This window comes from Mucor mucedo (genome assembly GCF_025094135.1).
Source record: "Mucor mucedo strain NRRL 3635 chromosome Unknown EV154scaffold_86, whole genome shotgun sequence".
NCBI classification, from domain to species: domain Eukaryota; kingdom Fungi; phylum Mucoromycota; class Mucoromycetes; order Mucorales; family Mucoraceae; genus Mucor; species Mucor mucedo.
The window spans coordinates 1-20,069 of record NW_026252370.1 but is presented as its reverse complement, the minus strand read 5'-3'; the positions used below and the strand labels follow the sequence as shown (position 1 = coordinate 20,069).

Sequence of the window (20,069 nt, the reverse complement as noted above, 5' to 3'; positions counted from 1 at the left end):
TTTTTTAATTTCTTCAACAAATTTTAATTCCTTGGATGATTAAAAAAAAACACACACATTATTTTATAATGTGTAAAAAAAAAAAAAAAAAAAAAAAAAAAAGTTCTCGCATGGAAGTCAACACGGTCCTTTCTTTTTTTCTTTCTCTTAGTATTTCTTACAAAATGTTTTATTTTTTTTTTCTGTTTCTTTTTGTGGTTGTTAATGGGGGTTGTAAAAAGAGGAGTTTTAATAGCCAAAGGTATTTTCACCAGAGTACCTAAAAGATAAATCATGTGAGTTAAACCCCAAAGAGATAAAAAAAAAAAAAAATCCACACAACAGCCTTTTAACTTACGTGATGTACAGGAAACCGTCTTCGTCCTTGTGCTCTTCGTAAATAGCACTCATTAATGCTAAGTTAAAAAAAAAGTAAAAATTGTAAACCATCTTTTGTTTTTGATAAGAAAAGTGATTAATTTTACCTGCGGTGGGAGGTAATATTTCATTCACAAAGATAAAGATGGCCTTCTCTGGACTCAACTTGATTCGTTTTCTGATCACATACACAAATTGTCCCACAGTTAAATCGGCAGGCACCAAGTATTTCTTTTTATCGATGGTAGGTATATCACTCTTCTCCACCTTTTCACATATAACCGGAATACGGTCGGGATATTTCTGTCGAATTCGTTCTGCTTCTGCTTTACGTTTCTCTATAAACACACACACATGCTTCTTTTTTAGCCTTTTTCTTTCTCTCTCTCTCTCTCTTTTTTTAACTTTTGTAACTTACCAAAGGGATGTTCGTCTTTAAACTTACTACGCATCTGGGTCTTATTTTCTTGTTTTAATTCCGTACTAGATTAAAAGGAAGAAAAAAAAAAAAAAAAAAAAAAAAGGGAGCCCGCATAAATATTGGTATAAATAGTTCATGTGATCACAACCATCTGACGCCCCTCCCCCCTCAAGCTACATTACTCTTCTTATTGGCTCAATTCCTCTGTGTTCAACTTTTTTTTTTTTTTTTTTATTATTATTATTACACCTGCTTTCTTTTTTTTTTATATTACACATTACAAAGATGCTTCCTCCTGTCACTGACAGCATTGCTGACAGCATTGGCTCAACCCCCATGATAAGGTTGGCACCTCAAAACAAAGGTAAAAAAAAAAGAGAGAGAGAGAGAGTCATTTATTGAAAAAGAAAACCCTATCAACACGTTCCCATCCTATGACTTAGTCTCCATGCTTGCCAAGCTTGAATTCACCAACCCTACAGGCAGTGGTAAAGACAGACTTGCAAAGTACATTCTCGACGGTACGGTAAAAAAAAAAAAAAAAAAAATCTTGCAGAAAGAGGGTGCAGAGTAAAATAAAAACTTAACACGGTTCTAATAGAGCACGAGAGAAAGACGGCTTTCGAGTCAAGAGATAAGCAGACAAAGAGAACGTTAATTATCCCTACCTCTGGTAACCTAGGCATATCATTAGCCACATTAGCAGCTCAACGTAATTACCGTATCATTGCCATCTTACCTGAACGTACCTCCAATGATCGTATTGCGCTCTTAAAAGCGTTGGGTGTTGAAATCTTGCGTTCCCCTAACGAAGTGCGACCAGAGGCACCCGAAAGTGCTTACTCTGTCGCTACCAAATTAGCAGAACAATTAAAAGACGCGGTTGTCATGGACGAGGTAAAAATAAATATATAAAGATATGAAAGGGCGGGGGGATGATGATAAGGGATTTGGGAAGCTGAACATTTTCTTTTTTTGTTGTTGGGCGTTTTTGCAGACAAAATTACGTGATTTGACAGCCTATCATCAGTTGGCCGAGGAAATTCTTCAACAAACAAAGACAGCGGTTGATTTCGTATTTGTGGGTGTGGAATCCGGTGCGACCTTGACAGGTATTGCTCAATACCTCAAAGAAAAGATCCCGGGTGTCAAGGTGATTGGGGTTGAACCCACCGAATCCATCTTGAGTTCAGAGCACGCCCATTCGCGTAGTGATTGGAAAGTAGAAGACATGGGCAACAATTTTGTGCCGACCAGTCTTGACCTCCGGATGGTGGACGCATGGATCAAAGTGAGTGATAAAGAAGCCTACTCTGTGGCCCGTCGATTGATCAAGGAACAAGGGATTCTTTGTGGCCCATCATCAGGCGCTGTCGTAGCCGCAGCTGCGCGTCATGCGCACACGATGTCATCCGATCACAGCACACATACATTTCAGTCGGTTGTCATTTTAAATGACGCTTGTCGAAATTACACGAGTACTTTACTGTCAGATGATTGGCTCTTTGAAAATGATTTGGCCGATGACTTGATCACGCACGAATTAGAATATCTGTCTCAAAATAGATATCGTGCTGCGTCGGTAGAGGATCTTCAGTTACCTGCTGCGGTCACTATCCCACCCAAAACCTCTGTTTCTCACGCTATGGATCTGATGTTGGAACGTGAGTACTCGCAATTACCCGTCATTAGCAGTCACAATCGAAAATTAGTGGGTTATGTCTCGCTGGCTTCGTTGCAAGATAAGTTGGAGCATGGTCATATTCAATTGTCGGATACGGTGGAATCTTGTATGTTCTCATTTAAGAAGGCAGCTGGTGTGACCCTGAACAAGTATGAAGTCATCACACCTGACACTAGTTTAGCCGACCTTGGTAAAAAAAAAAAAAAAGAAATCCTTTTACTTTCTATATCTGATCTATTTTGTCCTGTATATGCTAAAACTCTTTTTTTTTTCTTTCTAGCTAAATTCTTTGAAAAGAATTCTTTTGCAGTCATCACCGATCAGAACCGAAAATGGTGTCTGGGTGTAGCCACCAAGTATGATTTAATTAGTTTCTTGCATCGACGTCAATTTTTGTAATAAGGAAAAAAAAAAAAAAAAAGGATAGTACTTTATTTATAAAAGGGGGAGTATATAAAACGAAAAAAAAAAAAAAAAGAATAAAGAATAAAAAGTTATTTGTCTTTGGATCGAAGTCCTTTCAAAATATTAGGTAAAAGTTCTCTACGCCATTGATCTTTACAAGCCTTCTTGGCCCTTCCCACAGCCAAAGAAATACGATCCCAGCGAATGGTGGTCATATCATCCAATTCCTTTTCTTTGACAATCGCCTCTAATAATTCCAATCGTTCTGCTTCTTGCCATCTGGGCTTGTTGTTGCAGCTAGGCGACCCCTGATGATGGCTGCTTTCGTTTGCATAATTATACGTCATATCCACAATTTTGATTTCATTCTTGTCCACCACCGCCGTCAAGGCCGATTTCTTGGGTCTACCACGACGACGCGCAGTGAAAGTAGCAGCACGGGATAAGAGACTGGCCTTTGGCGTACCCGTGCTCTTGATAGAGGAAGCGCTGGATTTGAGCGAGGAGAAGGAAGTGGAGGTTGAAAGAGGTGGGATCAAGGACGGTCTCTGTGTAGAGTAAATACTGCTACTATCATCACTGTGATGATTAAGGTTGGGCGAGTATAATAAATTAGATCCAGAAGCCCAAGGAGAAGAAGAAGAAGAAGCGTCTTCAACCAACGACAAGGAGGACGAGGAATAATGATGAGGTAATAATAAATTTGAGAGAGAAGGTAGTCTTTGATGATGACACGGATGACGATGCTGTTGTTGTTGCTGCTGCTGTTGTTGTAAAGGGTGAATAGGCTTTAAAGTAGCATGATGTTGTAACTTTAAAAGACCTTCCACTGCTCCTGTTTCGTAATCCATTTCCTCTTCACAGTGCCTGTGATAATTTGACATTGAATAAAAAAGAAAGAAGTATTGAACTCTTTTTAAAATCTAAAAGAGAAAAATTCATTCTCTTTATATCCTACACTCTTTTTTTTTTTTACTTTGATTGTTTAGGTATCCAAGAATAAAAAAAAATATTTCATTATCATTTTAACATGAAATTGTCCAAAAATATCTGGTCCCCCCTCTCATTTTGGAATATTCGTTTGTGTAGTGAGACAAGAGATGTGTCCAAGTACAATACCTCGTGTCAATGTCATGTTCTCCCTTTCTCTCTCTCGCTCTCTCTCTCAGCATAATAAAAATAAAAATGTTATATTTATTTATATATATATAAAGAAGTGGGGGAGGAAATTTAAAGTAATCGCTTGATGTTAAACGTTAAGCAAACGGTCATTACCATGATACCATAAAAGGTTAAAAACAAGGCTGCCACTCGCTTCCAATGCCAACTATCATCACGATACAATCTAAAGTAAAATAAACCAGGCAGGATAAATGAAATCGTAGTGGATCCCGTTGAACCCACAAACGATAAAACCAAATCTAATTGGGAAATCGAGATAGCTAAAAAGTAACTGGCTACCACAATGAAGCCAGTCACCAACGCATGCTTCTTGTCCGACATGGGTAAAGGATTGGAGTCAAGGATCTTTTCAAGCGAGGCACGGCATGGATGGGCTTGAAGTGGGTAACTAAAGATAACAAGTACTACAATAGCGAGTCTACCAAACGCAACAAAATGACTTTGAGGGTCTTTTTTTTTTTAAGGTGAATAAAAAAAAAAGGGCTTGCAAAAAAATAAATAAAATATATAGCTTACATTCAAGGATAATGTTCCCTAAGACACCTTTACCGAAACTGAGATAACCCAATATAGCAACTATTTCATAAATAAATCCAGCTGAACCAATGGACATAAAGATCACTTTTACAATGGATCTTTCACTGTTGTTTTCTAATTCATTGTAAACTGAAAAGATCTAGATTCACCCCCCATAGAAACATTTAGCATCCTTAATATATAAATAAAATAAAACTCACATTCTGGTGACATGTAAAGGCAAAGATAAAGACGGGCAATTGACTAAAGATTTTGGTGGTCAGGTGAAAATATTCAATGGATTCGGGAGGAGGAGGAGGGAAATTAGGTGTGATATAATGATAGACCACAATGACTACAAGATAGGCTACAGCAAACAAAGCAATCAAGCTTGTATATTTCAGTGAATCCAATTTCCGCAAGAAACTGAGGGGTCCTACTGCAGTGAAAATAGAGAGCGTAATCCAGAAACGACGATCCATTAAAATCGCATTCTCCTCAGCACCATGGAAAAACGAACGGATCACCTACGTATAAAAAATTCTTTTGTTTTAATAACTCACTCTCTCTCTCGTACACATTTTTTTTTTCTTTCTTAATCTTACTTGGGGCATTAGGTCTCCCAGGATAATGAGATAACTGACCGCAACGCCAAAACACTTGATTGCGATAGCCAAATCAAAGAAGATACCTAATTTGGGCCAAGTTAATTTTGATAGGGAAGAGAATGATGCATTTCTGCCCCCTACTTTTTCAGCACATCGGGCTAGAAAATAAAGGCCGAGTCCCGATGTCACTCCCGCATACACGATAATCATCATGCCCGGAATCAATCCCACTGAAGCAATGGCTGCAGGCTTAAATTATATATATATATATTTTAATACGATTGAAATTTATATACAACAAACTTTCCAAGTTAAGTTTACCATTGCCAGCATGCCTGTTCCAAGAATGGTGTTGGAAAGATTAATAGACGCACTAGCAACAGTGGCTTTAGGCTCCTCAAAATAAACACAGGAGGAATCTTGCGTTGAATTCGTTAGTAAGGGCCTTTGTTCATCAAGTGAGGCTCCAATTTCTGAAAACACTGACAGTGCGGGTATAGAGGAAATAGAAGACGCTGAAGTGTCGTTTTCTATAATGGTCTGGTAATTGGTCATTGATGAAGGAACAAAAAAAAAAAAAAAAAAAGAGAGAGAAAGAAGAAAATAAAAAAGTTGACCCCGTTTTTGCTCTATTTATATCCAAAAAAAAACACCTGTGTACACACACACGTAGCAAAAAAATAAAATAAAAAAAGATAACAATTCTTTTTTAAAAGTCAGTGGGTAAAGAGACTCTTCCGAACAAGTATGAGAGAGAGAGAGTTCAAATGTATCCCCAACGACGTACAAGAATATATGGACGACTGCCTTTTTATCTTGAATCGGAAATTCACATCAATCTACAATCCAACTAGCAAAGGGAAAGTAGTGACATATTTGAAATAAGGGGTAATTTATATTCATATATTTGAAATTCTTGAAACACTTTTGGTTATCTGTATATATCAGTCTCACTTCTTCTTTTTATCATAACTATATATTGAATTAAGCAAGTTCTTTTGACAGAAACCTACTATAACTGTTCCTCATGCTACTTTGTAACAATTCATTAAACACTGAATCAACTTGCAATCAGAATACACACACACGCAGAGGAAATCCTTGCAGAATTAGGTATTTATCTCAGGTTAGTTCCTGTATCAACCCCCCCCCCCCCAGTACAGAAGAATCATCGTATTCAGCTATCACCGCTTAAAGCCAAATAAAATAAAAAAATACTATGGCTTAAATCTAACGGCTTCTTTCAGCCAAGTTTTTTTTTTATGCTCTGAATCTGAAATGAGCAAATGTACAATGTACCTGATATTGAAGGATTTTGAAACACCTTATTTACGGATACCCTTTTCAATGCTGAACACGTCTAGGCGAATTTCCCCACGAAATAGAGGATTTCCACCCGGCTCCCACTAGGGCCTCCAAACATCCAAATCCGTAGAATGCCTTGTTTTTTTTAAAAAAAATAAAAACTTCAAAATGTCTTCCTATGATATGGTGATCATCATACACGCCATCACACTAAAAAAAAAGTCATTCATTCTTATGAAATAAATAAAACCTGATCATGAAATATCATAGGTCATTATAACATATCAAACAATACAGAATATGCAATGAAAACACAAAATTTCGTTTTAATTAACAAAAAGAGACATTGATTCAACATGGGATGGACAAGTAAACCCAATAAACAATACATAAGACTTATTCACTAAACTATTTAAAGTTGAACTATTTTATCGTGAAAAGGCCCACGAAAGCTACACCTGATCAAAACATGAGTCAGAGTCCAAAACCAAGATTTTTTTTTAGATATGCACAGAAAATCAAATCTTTCTCTCTCTCTCTTTTTAGACTTGTGCGAGAAGGTTCTACTAGCATATCTCATTGACTCTTAGGAGATTTCATAAGTCGACACAAAATGAAAAGTGTGGGCACACTATGCTTATTGACCTAGATATCCAAGCCTTTACAACCCCTCCCAAGTGATCAGAAACCCTAAAATATGTCATCTCTTGGATCATTCATTGAGAGATATCATCCTCCCCTCCCCCCTTTTCTTTTCTGTCTAGCAAAAGCAAGTGAAGTTTTTTTGTAATCTTTTGTTCCAAGAGCAAAGGTAAAAGTCCTCTCATGACACCCCATCATCTCTAGATATATAATAAAAATTAAAACGCCAACTATATATTTTTTTTTTTTTTTTTAAAAAAACGAAAATCAAAAAAATCTTTTATTACAAAAATATAAGGTTATTTATTTTACACGCAAGACGGCACGCACATCCATCAAGAAAGCAAGCAAAGCCTCCTTAAAGCCAGGCACATTTCTATTAGGTGGTTGTTGAGGTGTTGCCTGATCTAATTTTTGAAATGCCAACAATAAACGTGATTGAATTTCCGCAGATTGTTGTGAAATGATTTGATTTGCCAACACCATATAAACATCCTGTATAAAACGTTTAGATATCACGACCCACATTTTTTTTTTTTCATAGTTATTTTTTTTTTACCCTTTGTGTGCAGACTAATGCAAGTAACGCATCTGATGCTGCATCAATAACGTTTGTATCTAAATGTTGGAACAACAAACAGTCTAATAATGCCTGCAGGAACTTTTGCAGGGCTTCCTTCAAAAAATCAATATTGACTCCATTGCTTTGTTGTTGGTACGCCCAGATACATAAGGGCGCAATCGCATGTAATGTAAGGATATTCACATCGGATATATCATGACGGATACCATACTCTAAACTGGCCATCAAGTTGTTAAATAGAGGTGTTGGTAAGCCTGATAATTTGTCGGGGAACACTTCAATCATGTGAGAAATCAGTTGGATATATTGCTGACATACACTGGGGATCTAATACCAAAAAAGATTAAAAAATCTTTCTAATAATGTGAGACACCCCCCCCCCCCTTCTTTGAATTTTTACCTTTAACATTTCCATATCAATCATGGGGATCACAATATTAATACCGAAAAGTACAACATCAGCAACATCAGATGCATTTTGTTCCTTTCGACTGAAATCCTCCATACCCGATGCCATGATATTAGATAGCATGACCAAGACAGTAGAGATATCCGCATAAGGTTTATCCTCCTCCTCCTCCTGTGAATGTAATCTCTTTTTACCTCCGTTGGATACACCAAATACCTTCATGATCTCAATGATCGTACCAAACAGCAATTGTTTATCCTCTCCACTCAACAATCCAAAATCAAGTCGCTTACAAAGATCAGAAAACAATTGAAGAATAGACAGTTGGACTTCGGGTGCTTGTTTATACAGATTCATCAATTGAACAAAACTCTCGAAAAATCGGGAACAAAACGTAAAGATTGTTTGTGTATTGTTGTATTGACATGCAAGTGCTAATCCATCAAACATCTCTAAAGCATTGATCACTTTGTTAATAATCTCACCCCGTTGATAGCATTGTTGAAAGTCAGGACGGTGTAAAAGCGCACCCAAACAATCCTAGAAAAAAAAAAAGATGTTAATCACTTCATAAAAAAAATAAGAGTCATACACATCCATACCTCAATCATTTTAAACATGAGTCCAAAATAATTATTTCTTGTTGTCTCGTCAGCTGCAAAACTAGAAATGGTAGCAATGGTTTGAATGAGCGAATTATGCACGACTTCAGGTAACTGCTCGAGATTATGTGTGACAAATTGGACCAATTGAGGAAACTGAGCCGATTGTAATAAACCACGCTTAAGATTATTTGATGTACCACAGGTATGAAGCCAGTTCACAAGTTGGTTCAGGACATCAGGATCCGCATTCCAAAGGATAAAATTGGTCTTCATTTGCTCGATAAAGAAATCAATAATAGCAATACCTTGACCATCCGAGGGGCCAGGTCTACCAAATGCCTTGGCAATATTTGGACTGATATAACCGTACTCATTCTCATCCAACAACAAGTAAGATTTACTCCATCGTTCCATGTACCAAATAAGTGTCTCTGCAACACGAGGACTACAATTGGATGCCTCGACTGAATTGGAGCTGAAACTGGAACTGAACTTGAAAATTTGGAGAAATAAATTCGAAAGGTTGACGACTTGATCTTGCTCAAATGGCTGAGATCCCGAAAGTTGCATCAAGGACTCTGGGATCATGGGTTGTTCCCCCTTTCCAGTATCCGCAAGAATATGTCCCGTAATCAATATAATCCAATGAAGTTGTTCGTGTAAAAATGTCAAATCCGCCTGTCCATTCCCATTGTTGGTAAAGAAACTCTTGAAATTTTCAAAACGCTCCACCGTCAATTGTTGGATACGCTGCAAACAAGGTTGAGGGTTTAATCTACCCAACGTACCAATACATGTCAATTGATCTGCAAAAGTATCCCAATCCTTAAATCCAGCATCAATTTCGTCTTCTTCGTCCTCCTCTTCCAACACATTCTTGGCGCGCTCAAGACGGGTATTGATGTAGGTGTCTACGATTTGAGAAGCGACGTGAAGCATATATTGAGTCAAGTGTTGGGCTTGTTCAGCAGTCAATCCGGCTTTCGCATCTCCTCCACGAGGATCACTTGGTTGAACGATGTCGGCTAACATTTACAATAGAATAAAAAAAGTTAAATATTTACCACACCCGGGGAAAAGATATATATATATATATATATATAAACGCTTACCCATTTTAACCCACGTTTGAAGACACTCATCACACGCCTCACTGATCCAACCTTCATCCACATCGGTAACAGTACCCGCTAAACAACTTACGGTGATCACACCTACTTCGTTCAAGAATTGAAAGAAATCCGGGATAGAACAGAGAATAGGAAGAGAGGCATTCTCTAATAAGCGTCGAATCATTTGAATTGTACCGAGCATTTGAGGTCCTTGCTCACTTAATGCATCAGGACTGGTACCGAAAACAGTAATATCGTTCATCATCTTTCGAATGCCTTGAATCATGGTGGTCGCATAGGATTTAATCGTATTATAATCGTTGTTGAAAAAATCTTGTTGAAATCCAGAAAGTTGAATCAAACATTGTCTACAACGATGTCCTAAACGATCATCATCTTGTACAAGAGCATAGGTCTACAGGAAAGAGCGTTAAACCATTGTAATATTTCAAAAAAAAGATATATATTTTTTTACCATGAAAAACAACCACAAAACTTCACTGCTACCAACAACAGGTTGCCAATTCTTGGGGAAAACAACATAGGTCTTTTTGGCAGAAGAAGGACCATCCTCTCTATCAAAATCATCTAAATCCGACTCCTTGGCAAATGTGCCGGGCAAAATGGGTGTGCTGTTGGTGGCCTCAAATTCCCATTGAAGGATCTTTTCAAGCAGGAGCAACATTTCGACAAGGATAGCAGGTACATTGTCAGGCAGCTGTTGCACCTGGGATACAAATCCGTGAAGTTTGGTGATGACTTGTTGGAATAGAGGTAAAAGAAGGTTGGATTCGAAAAAGAGCTTACAATTATGATGGTGTTCCCAAGTAAGCCCAATCGTGGTGGATTTTGTGTTGGAGAATTGGTCGACGAGAGCATTCGCAAGGGCCAGCCCAAGAACTTGCTACAAATAAAGAAAACACAATAAGTCGTATGGCTTCTCTTCATATCTTTATTTCTCTCTTTCTCTCTCTCTCTCTTACTGCATTGTCTGATTCCATTTGTAATAACTGTGTAATGTGAAGCATAATGGACTCTCTATCCTCATTTGAAACGTCAAACAAACTGCGCTTGGTGATCAATGCGGCTGCTAATACAAGTTGATCACGTACATATTTAGGTAATCTATAAAATTCGTTAGATTATGCCCCCTCCTCCCCGCTTCTTCCAAATTAGAATTCAGTTCTATTTACGTGGGTCTTTGAAGGCAGTATTCAATCATGTAATTCTTAAGTCCAAGTAAGTCGCTCTTTTCATAAAGTGTATATTCTCTAACAGCAATGTCTCCGATCGCTAAAGACACTTGAAATTGAACCATGGATGATTGTGCATGTTCTAACCACCCAGAAAAAAAAACTATTTAATCTCGGAAGAGTGAATCGCGATGCGCTGAAAAAAAAAAACGTTACCTAAAATGTATTGACAAGCAGGCAAGACTTTTGGGATTTGACGAAATTGGGTCATGACTTGTTCAGCAGCTGCTCTAGTTGCAGGTACCTGATTTAAAGCATTAAAAGTCTGGGAAAGTGTTGTTTGCATATAAAAATCAAGTCATTCTACCTGAAAATCAGAACAAGCTTCCTCAAACTGCTTGAAAATAGCAGCATTTTCTGGGTCTTGTGCTCTATTCATTTCTGTGGTCTTTGTCAAGATTCAACAGAGGAAAAGATAGAAACAAAAAAAAAACTGTTTGCATTTTTTTTTTTTTAAAAAAAAAAAAAGACAATTGTGACTCGCATCCTCAGATTAAAAAATAAATGAAAACTGAAACAGGTTTGCATAACGTCCCCTCAGGGCAGCCTTACGAAAGTATTACATTTATTTTTTTGCACCTATTTTTTTTTTTTTCCTTCTTTTTTTTTTTATTCATTGTTGACAGGAACAAAAATTGACAAGAATTGCTTATTTAACTACTTCCTGATGCTACAGATGGCTTCTTCTTCTTTTCAGCCTCTGCCTCCTTTTCCTTTTCAATCTCGGCAACAACACTTTCAACCTCTTCCTGTTCTAAACGCTGTATGTACAAAAAAAAAAAAGGACATCAGATTAAAACAATGAATGCGTACAAAAGAAATGATTTTGTTTACCTTGACGGTACTATCTGCTGTCATAACGGCAATCTCAATATTTTTGGCTCCTGTTTGGACAACCTCCAATAAAGATTTGATGGCCAACTTGATGGTCTCGTTCTCATTCATTTCTTCATTGTAATTCTTTTCCAAAAATTCACGTACAGTCTTGGAGCTTCTACCGATAGAATTAGCCTAGAATTGGGGGTTGGGGGGTTGGGAATTAGTGGGTCTTCCATGTTAAAAATTGTTCTCTGCTGTGTTTTACCTTCCAAGCAGTATAGATACCAGATGGCTCAGTCATGTATAATTTGGGCTCCTTGTTATCAAAACCCACAATTAATGTAGAAATACCAAAAGGACGGACACCACCACTTTGGGTATATTTCTAAATTAAAAAAAAAAGGGTCAATTCTCTATTCTCTCACTGTTCCTTTACTATCTTTATATTTACTTGTTGAATTTGAGCAATATGGCGCGTAATATATTCAACAGATGCAGGATCTTCAACAGTCAAACGATGACTTTGACATTCGGTTCTAGCCTTATTAATTAAAACACGAGCATCAGCAGTTAAACCTATATTTCAATGTTTAGTATATCGTCCTCTCTCCCTTCTCTACATTCCCACAAGAGTTCCATCCCCTCCCCCCCTCGCTTTACCAGCAAACGCCATGCAAATATGGTCATCAAGCATGCAAATCTTGCGAACAGTTCTAGCGTCTTGCAACTTTAAAACAGACTTCTTTTCAACACCGAGAACAACCACATTCTTTCCACGAACACCAACCTAACAGGAACATCAACAATAAAAGAATAGAAAATTAACACCATGTTTACCCCTCTATCTATTTTTGTTTTATTTGAGGTATACGTACAGCACAAGTACCCTTTCTGACAGCTTCAGAGGCATACTCGACTTGGAATAAATGTCCATCAGGTGAAAAAACTGTTAAAGCACGATCGTATCCAGACATTATTTATTGTATATGTAAGAACAGAGAAATATATATTTTTTTTAAAAAAAAAAGCTCCCAAAAAAAAAGAAAAAAAGAGTACGAGAAATAATACGCGTCCACTGTTGTGCCGTAAACGTCATCATTCGGAGTCTGCATTAAAGACAAAGCTGATTGGCGCAATGCTGACAAGTTATCTTCTGGTATAAAATCCTTCCGTATTCGTGACAAAGAGATTCCCATTCGTCACAGTTACAAATGGATTAGGTGGATATAGAGGCGTAGGGGTTGATGTAGTCATGATTGTTGTTGGATTTACAGTGGTGGTTCGAGTAGGTCTGAATTTCTTGTAGGTTGTACGACCTTCAGCAGGACAGGAACAGAGAGTGAGAGCGATCAGCATACAGATAGAGACCATAGTGTTCAAGATATTTACCATTTTAAAAGTTATTTGGATGAAATGCTTTTTATTTTATTTTATTTTCCCAAGGCAGATCTTTATATATACGTGGTTCAAAATAATGAGGCAAGACTATGGACAATGGTCATTTTTCATTATCATGTCGTACATATTGTTCTTGACCAAATTTACTGTCGGCTTGTTTTAATAATATTGATACAATGAACGTTTCATTATTTATGGTTCCACTATACATGTAAAGCTTAAGTGAAAAAGAAGAAAAATGCACCGGGGGATATGTGCTTTATTTTAATGATTTATGAATATTATAGATGAATGAAGCCCAAAGAGAATATGTTTACTTTCTTCCCATATACTTCTTGAAAAGGTTATGATGTTCTTTAGGAGGAGCGCCGCCATTACCACGACCACGACCAGAGAATTGGCCACCAGAGCTTCGATTGTACTCAAGATAAGCCATATTATCACCACCAGCCAAAGTCTTTGTGGTAGTCACCTGTCTCTTGACAAGACCCGAAGTACGATTCTTTGCTGCCACTTTACGATCAGTAATTTTACCAACATCATCCACATTAATCAGCTCCTCGTCTCTCAAATCAGTATCGTTCGTCAACAAGACCGCCTTTAAAAGATCCATTTGTTCCTGATGGGTTCTGAAGACAATGTTGGGATCCGTGTCCATACCTTCCAAATTTGTAATCACTTTGAAAGCATAACCTTGATCGATTAAAAACTGTTGACGTTTTGTGGAGTAATACATTTCTTGTGTGTCACGAGAAACAAGCGAATAGAAAAAAGCATTGAAACCTTCATCGTTACGTCTTTTGGCTCTCAAAATACGACCCAGACGCTGGGCTTCCTGACGTCTTGAACCATAATGGGAAGAGATCTGGATTAAACAGGTAGCTTCTGGTAAATCAATACTTGTATCACCGACTTTGGATAAAAAGATGGTGCTGACGGCTGGGTTATATTGGAAATTCTGTAAAATTCGCATACGTTCCTGTTGTCCTGTACCACCATAAATATAAGGCTTTCCTAACTTCTTTGCATACTCAATGAGAGCATACACATTATCCGAAAACACAATGATTTTATCTCCACGTCTTTCATGGTATCCAATCAAATACTGACAAGCTTGGAACTTTTTGGGATTCATCACATAAAGCAATGTACGCTTACGTGAATTTTCATACAAGTATTCCTTGTAAAATTCGGGTGTCATTGGACACCATACTTCAGCACACTGAACATTGGCAATATGACCACGACTAGCCAAATCCATCCAATTTGCCTCGTATAATTTAGGACCAATCAAGAAATTAAGATCATCAATCTTTTCATCCTCACGCACTAAAGTAGCTGTCAAACCTAATTTAGCATGAGCAGCAATGGTGGTTACAACAGTACGAAACATATTTGCAGGCACAACATGCACTTCATCCAAAAGCAGGAAACCCCATTCTCTGGATTCCAAGAACTCCATCATCTTTTGAGCATCATAAGAACGCTTACGCTTGTTGGCAACCATCGAATAAGTAGAAATAACAATACCAGATGCACCTGAAAACTTTTCTTTACAATCCGATGTAAATACAGCAACTTGGTTCTCCTTGATACTACTCCATTGCAAGAATTGCTGCTTCCATTGCATGACAGATACAGAAGAAGTACACAATACCAAACAACTCTTCTTAATTGTACATGCGGCTGTGATACCCACAAGTGTTTTACCAGCACCACAAGGCAACACGATAATACCAGATCGAGCACGACTATGTTATTCATATTAATACACATCCCTACCCCCCCCTTTCATTCCATATTTTTTTGGGTTCTTACCCGTTACCAAACATTTTGGAAAGACTCTTTTCTTGATAAGGACGAATCGTTGTTGTAGGTTTGAGATCGATTTCGAGATTTGCATTAATAGTATCATTACGGAAATCGTATTCTTCCAACATGGGATAATCAATATCGTTACATCTTTTCTTGATATTCTATACATATATATATATATATATATAAAAACAGGTAACAAAAGGTGAATAATAAATTTCTTTTTTTCAAATCATCATACAAGATGCTCTACCTCAACATGTTCAGCAGCAATTTCAAATGAATGAACTTGTTCTCCACCAAAATCATCTTCCTCATCCTCTTTATCAATCCCGACTACCGCACCAAAATACTTTTCCTCGTCTTTTTTACGCTCGACTTCTTCGGCCGTCAATTCCTTGATCTTTTCTATGCTAGCATCATCCACATCCTTTGTCTTTGATACACCAGGGATCGTCAGATCCTTTCCTGTGGGTTTGGAAGTGGTCAAAAGAGCTGAAGAGCCAGCAGGCGCACTGATGATCAAATCGTTCTCGTCACGCACAATACGTCCTGAATTGATAACTGGGTCCTTTAAAAGCATCTGTAGAGTTTCTGGGTGGGAAGATTCGACAAAGTAGCGATTATGCTTCAAAACGAGTTTCACTTTACCATAGGATAAAGTACATTGTCGAATAAATTGCGTGATTGAATCAGGAACGGGAACCTTACAAAGACGATTCAAGACTTCAATGATATCTTCCGTTTCTAAACCGACAGACACAGCAGCATACAGTGAATAAGGTGTTAATTTGTATTCATGAATATGAGCAGGACTAAGAAAGAAAAAAAAAAAAGATATTCGTAAATATAAAAAAAAAAGGGATCATGGAAGTCATATCATGCAGCTTATTTTACCGACTGACAGGCTCACTGATGGCTACCAAGAAATCCTGTGCTTGTTCAGCAATAGGGGAAAAGCCTTCCAAGATAATATGGCCATCCTCAGGACTGATCCACAAAGGTCTCGAAGCATGATCTTTCTTTAATGGAAGGTTGGTATAATCTTCACGACCAAAAATGTGGGAAATAAAATCCGACTTATTTTCGCTGATTCCTTCATGGTTTTTTAAAGAATTGATTTCGAGATTGGCATTCTTTGGAACTATGGTTGAAGAAAACAAGACATGAATACAACTATTATTTAACAAAGAAGAAGTCGACAGAATTTACCATAAAGTTTAGACTGTAAAGTGTCGTCTAATTGAATATCACTATCTTCCTCATCGCTATTGATGTCTAAAAGGTTACATGGTTAACATGAGCACTATTCCTCTTTTTATTCCCCCACAATGTATATTCTTTTTTCTTTCAAATATGAAAATTAAAAGAAAATACTGAATGAATAGCTACCGTCGATTCTTCTTTTATTGCTCATTATAAATAGTTTTTACGTGGTAAAAGAAGAATACATTTGACCGCAGTTTCTAGTTCAGAATTTTAATCCATTCCCATAACCAGTCACTCAACAAAAAGAGCATGATTACTGCAAATTATTTGTTTGCCCACTGCATTTTTTAGCTTTAAAAGTATCATTACAAGACATGAATAAGAGCTGACTGTGTTCTAGATAGGTATCGTATAAATCCTCTTTGTCTCAGTTGTTTTTTACTTTTTTCTGCATGAAGGAAAAAAAAAAAAATTCAGCAGAAGCCAAGCATGGTATAATAGACTGATTTATTATATATCATCTACCCAGCAACTTGTGCAAACACATTATTCATGCTGTTAACACCCCAGCTAATATTTTCTGCTGTTTCCACACCTTTATCCATTTTTTTATCCTCTTCTTCTTTCCAAAAGGCAACTTGTGTCAACACATGTCCCTTTACAATGTTTGTGTAAATCCAGGTAAATACAATAATTGTCACTGACGCCAGACCGAGGATAACATAGCCGATAATTTGCGCTTTACCAATATCTGTGCTTGTGGTAACGATGATGACCTTGACAACAAAGGAAGTAATTAACACAACTCCCCAAGAGACTGTCATGAATCTCATGTCATGCCTAAACTTGGCCATGTTATGGTAGAGATAATCCAATCTTTTTTGACCAGAGGGTGGAGATTTTGATGTCAAACGAAGATCATCTTGTTTTTGAAGGTCTTCATTTTCAGATCTTGGCATTATTTGGTTTGCCATTTGAAACACTAAAGGCTTTAACTCGAATGAGCCAATTTTGATTGGTATGACCGAAATGATGCACATTACGCCAACTAAAAGTGGTACAATGGATTCACAAATGGCCGCTGTTTTTTCATCAGGCTCAGCAATTGACTAAAAATAGATGTTTTAAGAAAAATATCATCCGTATTGTTCTAGCTTGTATTACCAAAATACCGGATATGAGAAAACTGATACCAGCCACACATCCAAGAGGATCAAATGTACGATCCTTTAACATGCGTCTATAGCCCTTTTGTTGTTAGTTTTTTTTTTTTTTGTGAAAATCTTCAACACCAACTTAATCTTTACACTATGACAATACCCAAGGGTGGGACAGACGCAACAATCATGGCCAGTACTTGTCCAATGTATGGCTTCAAAATATTATATATAAGAATTGGCAACCCTATACTCCAAAGGATAGCTAGAAAGAAATTAAGAATCGGACGTCCCTTCATGAATCCAAAGCTAAATATATCTGTCAATGTGCCTAAATCCATCGCGATATCTTCATTCTGACGTTTCGGCGCATATTTGAATTTATTCTTGTATCCGTCCTCTTCCTCTTCTTCGTTTTGTAGTGTGCTTTCAGTATTTTGCCTCGACTCGAGTAATTTTCCACGAGATTCGCCATTGCTGTCCTGGGCTACTTTTTTATTTTGAAATGGCCAAACCATGAGAATGTTTCTTTTGCTGCAATACAAAAAAAAAAAAAGAAAAAGATGTAATTTGGCGGCCTTCATTTTTTTTTTTTTAATCTTTACGGGACGGGTATATTGTTTCCGGGAACACTTTTTTTTTTTCTCTTGGTATTTCACAAACATTCTTCAATTGGCTAGAGACTCTCAAGCCATGAAAAAAAAAAAAGTTGTACGATCCTGAATTTTAGATTTGCCACAGCTTCTTTTTTTTTCCATTTCGAATTTCATAAAAATGAACCTGTAAAACTTACAGCCTAAATTTAACGTGCCAAAACTGTATCTGCCCTGAATTTATCCGGTTCAAAATTCACTCAAAACAATGTTGTTCATCTTCAAGATTTGGCTGACAATTTAAGCAGAATTTGAGTGATTACGTAATTTCATTTGTTAACAAATTTTTGTATAGGTCTGCATGAAATCCCCCCACACCCACATTCTTTTCTTTTCTTTATTTCTCAAAAATGCTACCTCATTTATCACTGATTCCCTTCTTACTTGGAGTAAGTTTTATCCAGAGAGTCATGGCGGATACAATCAATCATTCAAAAACCTTTGAAGAATTTCCTGATTATTCACTTAGATATACTCACCCAGATATATGTGAGTCGAAATCGAAACATGTATGCTTTATAACATGTACATAAAAAAAAGGGATAGTAACCAATCCTCACAAGACGTCTGGATATTTCGAGCTGCCTGACGGTAAAAACTATTTCTTTTGGTTTTTCGAGTCAAGATCAGAACCTGCTAAAGATCCCTTAGCCCTGTGGCTTAACGGTGGTCCTGGCTGCTCTTCCATGCTGGGTCTTTTTATGGAAGTAGGGTGTGTATTTCCTCATTGAGTCACAAAGTACACAATTTTTAATCTTTTTTAGACCTTGTCGCGTCAATGCTATAGGAGATGGGCTTTTGAATAACCCACATTCATGGACTAACAAGGCCAACATGCTGTTTCTAGATCAGGTATATGGTTTTGGAATGTATATTAATTACAGACCTCTTAAGCTCGTTTTATTTTAGCCGGTTAATTCAGGATTTTCGTACCATAATGGTTCCACTCCTATTGCTGACAGTAACACAGCATCTAAGGAGGTGTATGTTTTTCTGCAATTGTTTTTTAAAGAGTTTCCACGTAAGAGACATAGATAAAAATTTATAAATCGAAGCACTGAAAATTAAGTCTGTAGAATTTGCTGGGTCTGACTTTCATATTGCGGGTGAATCATGTAATGTATTTTAATAAAACATGGTCCAAACTTAAATTCTCATGAATGTTCCTCGAGAAAGACGCAGGCCATTTTTTACCAGCTATTGCAAACACAATTTACAAAGAAAATATACGTACCCGTGGGCACATCATACCATTAAAAAGTGTAATCATAGGCAATGGATTGACGGATCCGCTTACACAGTATCAATATTTTAAACGTATGGCCTGCGATAACCCTTTTTACGATAACATCATTACATCGTCTCAAAAGTGTCAACAGCTCGAAGATCACCAGAAACATTGTAAAATTGCCATTAGCAGCTGTTATGAGCAAACAGATTTCGCATCTGAAATAATAACCCCTTCCTCTATTGCTGCATGCAAGATGGCAGCATCTATTTGTAACATAAATGTTGTAAAAGCAGTTATTGATGATACCAAGCAGAACATCTACGATATCCGAAACAAATGCGAAGGTAAAATTTATGTGTTTATTCATTATTTAAACCCCAATTAATATTTTGTGCTTTCAGACGGACCCATGTGTTATGATTATTTCTCTGCTGTCAGAAAATACCTCAATCTTCCTGATGTTAAGCATGCTTTAGGTGTCAATCCGAACTTAACCTTTGAGCTATGCAGTAACACCGTGAATGGAAACTTTCAAAATACAGGTGATTGGATGCGGCCTTATGTCCACCAGTTAGCTGGTATTTTAGAAAATGGCATTCGTGTTTTAGCATTTGCTGGGGACACGGATTTTATGTGTAACTGGATGGGAATACGAGCATGGACTATGGATTTAGCATGGCAAGGACAAACAAGCTATAATAGCCA

The 20,069-nt window shown here is 37.2% G+C and overlaps 9 protein-coding genes across 9 annotated transcripts; 2 read left to right on the top strand and 7 right to left on the bottom strand.

Moving 5' to 3' along the window:
• Positions 1–130: 130 nt before the first annotated feature.
• On the bottom strand, positions 131–847 carry EV154DRAFT_517707 (microtubial binding protein). The gene is made up of 4 exons (XM_051602528.1): positions 776–847; positions 465–695; positions 338–395; positions 131–259 (listed from the first exon to the last, which is right to left on the bottom strand). Exons 1-4 carry the CDS (start codon positions 807–809, stop codon positions 229–231), a joined length of 354 nt encoding a protein of 117 aa, XP_051454798.1. The 5' UTR covers positions 810–847; the 3' UTR covers positions 131–228.
• Positions 848–997: 150 nt separating this feature from the next.
• EV154DRAFT_517702 (tryptophan synthase beta subunit-like PLP-dependent enzyme) lies at positions 998–2,922 on the top strand. Its single transcript, XM_051602527.1, has 5 exons — positions 998–1,142; positions 1,222–1,299; positions 1,380–1,675; positions 1,776–2,652; positions 2,743–2,922. Exons 1-5 carry the CDS (start codon positions 1,064–1,066, stop codon positions 2,859–2,861), a joined length of 1,449 nt encoding a protein of 482 aa, XP_051454797.1. The 5' UTR covers positions 998–1,063; the 3' UTR covers positions 2,862–2,922.
• On the bottom strand, positions 2,631–3,835 carry EV154DRAFT_604818 (uncharacterized protein). Its single transcript, XM_051607436.1, has one exon. The coding sequence runs from the start codon at positions 3,749–3,751 to the stop codon at positions 2,957–2,959; it is 795 nt and encodes a 264-aa protein (XP_051454796.1). The 5' UTR covers positions 3,752–3,835; the 3' UTR covers positions 2,631–2,956.
• Positions 3,836–4,039: 204 nt separating this feature from the next.
• EV154DRAFT_447892 (transmembrane amino acid transporter protein-domain-containing protein) lies at positions 4,040–5,761 on the bottom strand. The gene is made up of 5 exons (XM_051597144.1): positions 5,495–5,761; positions 5,171–5,422; positions 4,787–5,092; positions 4,566–4,725; positions 4,040–4,498 (listed from the first exon to the last, which is right to left on the bottom strand). The coding sequence occupies exons 1-5, from the start codon at positions 5,726–5,728 to the stop codon at positions 4,098–4,100; spliced, it is 1,353 nt and encodes a 450-aa protein (XP_051454795.1). The 5' UTR covers positions 5,729–5,761; the 3' UTR covers positions 4,040–4,097.
• A 1,596-nt stretch (positions 5,762–7,357) lies between these two features.
• On the bottom strand, positions 7,358–11,489 carry EV154DRAFT_447890 (armadillo-type protein). Its single transcript, XM_051597143.1, has 10 exons — positions 11,390–11,489; positions 11,239–11,326; positions 11,023–11,164; positions 10,813–10,954; positions 10,305–10,733; positions 9,830–10,244; positions 8,715–9,742; positions 8,104–8,652; positions 7,680–8,030; positions 7,358–7,615 (listed from the first exon to the last, which is right to left on the bottom strand). Exons 1-10 carry the CDS (start codon positions 11,459–11,461, stop codon positions 7,424–7,426), a joined length of 3,408 nt encoding a protein of 1,135 aa, XP_051454794.1. The 5' UTR covers positions 11,462–11,489; the 3' UTR covers positions 7,358–7,423.
• Positions 11,490–11,610: 121 nt separating this feature from the next.
• EV154DRAFT_468929 (proteasome subunit alpha type-7) lies at positions 11,611–12,939 on the bottom strand. The gene is made up of 6 exons (XM_051597809.1): positions 12,777–12,939; positions 12,562–12,688; positions 12,353–12,477; positions 12,167–12,286; positions 11,917–12,093; positions 11,611–11,843 (listed from the first exon to the last, which is right to left on the bottom strand). The coding sequence occupies exons 1-6, from the start codon at positions 12,873–12,875 to the stop codon at positions 11,736–11,738; spliced, it is 756 nt and encodes a 251-aa protein (XP_051454793.1). The 5' UTR covers positions 12,876–12,939; the 3' UTR covers positions 11,611–11,735.
• A 557-nt stretch (positions 12,940–13,496) lies between these two features.
• EV154DRAFT_517685 (P-loop containing nucleoside triphosphate hydrolase protein) lies at positions 13,497–16,602 on the bottom strand. The gene is made up of 6 exons (XM_051602526.1): positions 16,507–16,602; positions 16,327–16,392; positions 16,012–16,258; positions 15,368–15,929; positions 15,118–15,275; positions 13,497–15,050 (listed from the first exon to the last, which is right to left on the bottom strand). Exons 1-6 carry the CDS (start codon positions 16,529–16,531, stop codon positions 13,613–13,615), a joined length of 2,496 nt encoding a protein of 831 aa, XP_051454792.1. The 5' UTR covers positions 16,532–16,602; the 3' UTR covers positions 13,497–13,612.
• On the bottom strand, positions 16,603–18,124 carry EV154DRAFT_517682 (uncharacterized protein). The gene is made up of 3 exons (XM_051602525.1): positions 17,631–18,124; positions 17,488–17,563; positions 16,603–17,432 (listed from the first exon to the last, which is right to left on the bottom strand). Exons 1-3 carry the CDS (start codon positions 18,062–18,064, stop codon positions 16,845–16,847), a joined length of 1,098 nt encoding a protein of 365 aa, XP_051454791.1. The 5' UTR covers positions 18,065–18,124; the 3' UTR covers positions 16,603–16,844.
• On the top strand, positions 18,002–20,069 carry EV154DRAFT_517679 (Alpha/Beta hydrolase protein; the record flags this gene model as incomplete). The annotated part of the gene is made up of 7 exons (XM_051602524.1): positions 18,002–18,522; positions 18,697–18,845; positions 18,898–18,985; positions 19,043–19,154; positions 19,210–19,248; positions 19,310–19,708; positions 19,766–20,069. Coding segments are annotated over exons 1-7 (1,130 nt in total), but the record flags the coding sequence as incomplete, so codon positions are not given.

Bases quoted from the DNA above. Each gene is read 5' to 3' on its own strand.
- EV154DRAFT_517685 (XM_051602526.1), bottom strand. From the start codon at position 16,531: ATGAGCAATAAAAGAAGAATCGACG. The intron at 16,259-16,326 runs GTAAATTCTGTC...CTTCAACCATAG, and splicing joins TTTACAGTCTAAACTTTATG to TTCCAAAGAATGCCAATCTC. The intron at 15,051-15,117 runs GTAAGAACCCAA...TGAATAACATAG, and splicing joins TCCAAAATGTTTGGTAACGG to TCGTGCTCGATCTGGTATTA.
- EV154DRAFT_468929 (XM_051597809.1), bottom strand. From the start codon at position 12,875: ATGTCTGGATACGATCGTGCTTTAACAGTTTTTTCACCTGATGGACAT. The intron at 12,478-12,561 runs GTAAAGCGAGGG...ATTGAAATATAG, and splicing joins TATTTGCATGGCGTTTGCTG to GTTTAACTGCTGATGCTCGT. The intron at 12,287-12,352 runs GTAAATATAAAG...TTTTTAATTTAG, and splicing joins ATATTGCTCAAATTCAACAA to AAATATACCCAAAGTGGTGG.
- EV154DRAFT_447890 (XM_051597143.1), bottom strand. From the start codon at position 11,461: ATGAATAGAGCACAAGACCCAGAAAATGCTGCTATTTTCAAGCAGTTT. The intron at 10,955-11,022 runs GTAAATAGAACT...CGAATTTTATAG, and splicing joins TACTGCCTTCAAAGACCCAC to ATTACCTAAATATGTACGTG. The intron at 7,616-7,679 runs GTAAAAAAAAAA...CGTTTTATACAG, and splicing joins CATTAGTCTGCACACAAAGG to GATGTTTATATGGTGTTGGC.
- EV154DRAFT_517707 (XM_051602528.1), bottom strand. From the start codon at position 809: ATGCGTAGTAAGTTTAAAGACGAACATCCCTTTG. The intron at 396-464 runs GTAAAATTAATC...TTTTTAACTTAG, and splicing joins AATATTACCTCCCACCGCAG to CATTAATGAGTGCTATTTAC. The intron at 260-337 runs GTAAGTTAAAAG...TTTATCTTTTAG, and splicing joins GACGGTTTCCTGTACATCAC to GTACTCTGGTGAAAATACCT.
- EV154DRAFT_604818 (XM_051607436.1), bottom strand. From the start codon at position 3,751: ATGTCAAATTATCACAGGCACTGTGAAGAGGAAATGGATTACGAAACA.
- EV154DRAFT_517702 (XM_051602527.1), top strand. From the start codon at position 1,064: ATGCTTCCTCCTGTCACTGACAGCATTGCTGACAGCATTGGCTCAACC. The intron at 1,143-1,221 runs GTAAAAAAAAAA...CCTATGACTTAG, and splicing joins GTTGGCACCTCAAAACAAAG to TCTCCATGCTTGCCAAGCTT. The intron at 1,676-1,775 runs GTAAAAATAAAT...GCGTTTTTGCAG, and splicing joins ACGCGGTTGTCATGGACGAG to ACAAAATTACGTGATTTGAC.
- EV154DRAFT_447892 (XM_051597144.1), bottom strand. From the start codon at position 5,728: ATGACCAATTACCAGACCATTATAGAAAACGACACTTCAGCGTCTTCT. The intron at 5,093-5,170 runs GTAAGATTAAGA...TTTTATACGTAG, and splicing joins TGGGAGACCTAATGCCCCAA to GTGATCCGTTCGTTTTTCCA. The intron at 4,499-4,565 runs GTAAGCTATATA...AAAAAAAAAAAG, and splicing joins AGGGAACATTATCCTTGAAT to ACCCTCAAAGTCATTTTGTT.
- EV154DRAFT_517682 (XM_051602525.1), bottom strand. From the start codon at position 18,064: ATGAAGGCCGCCAAATTACATCTTTTTCTTTTTTTTTTTTTGTATTGC. The intron at 17,564-17,630 runs GTAAAGATTAAG...AAAGGGCTATAG, and splicing joins CCCTTGGGTATTGTCATAGT to ACGCATGTTAAAGGATCGTA. The intron at 17,433-17,487 runs GTAATACAAGCT...ATCTATTTTTAG, and splicing joins TTCTCATATCCGGTATTTTG to TCAATTGCTGAGCCTGATGA.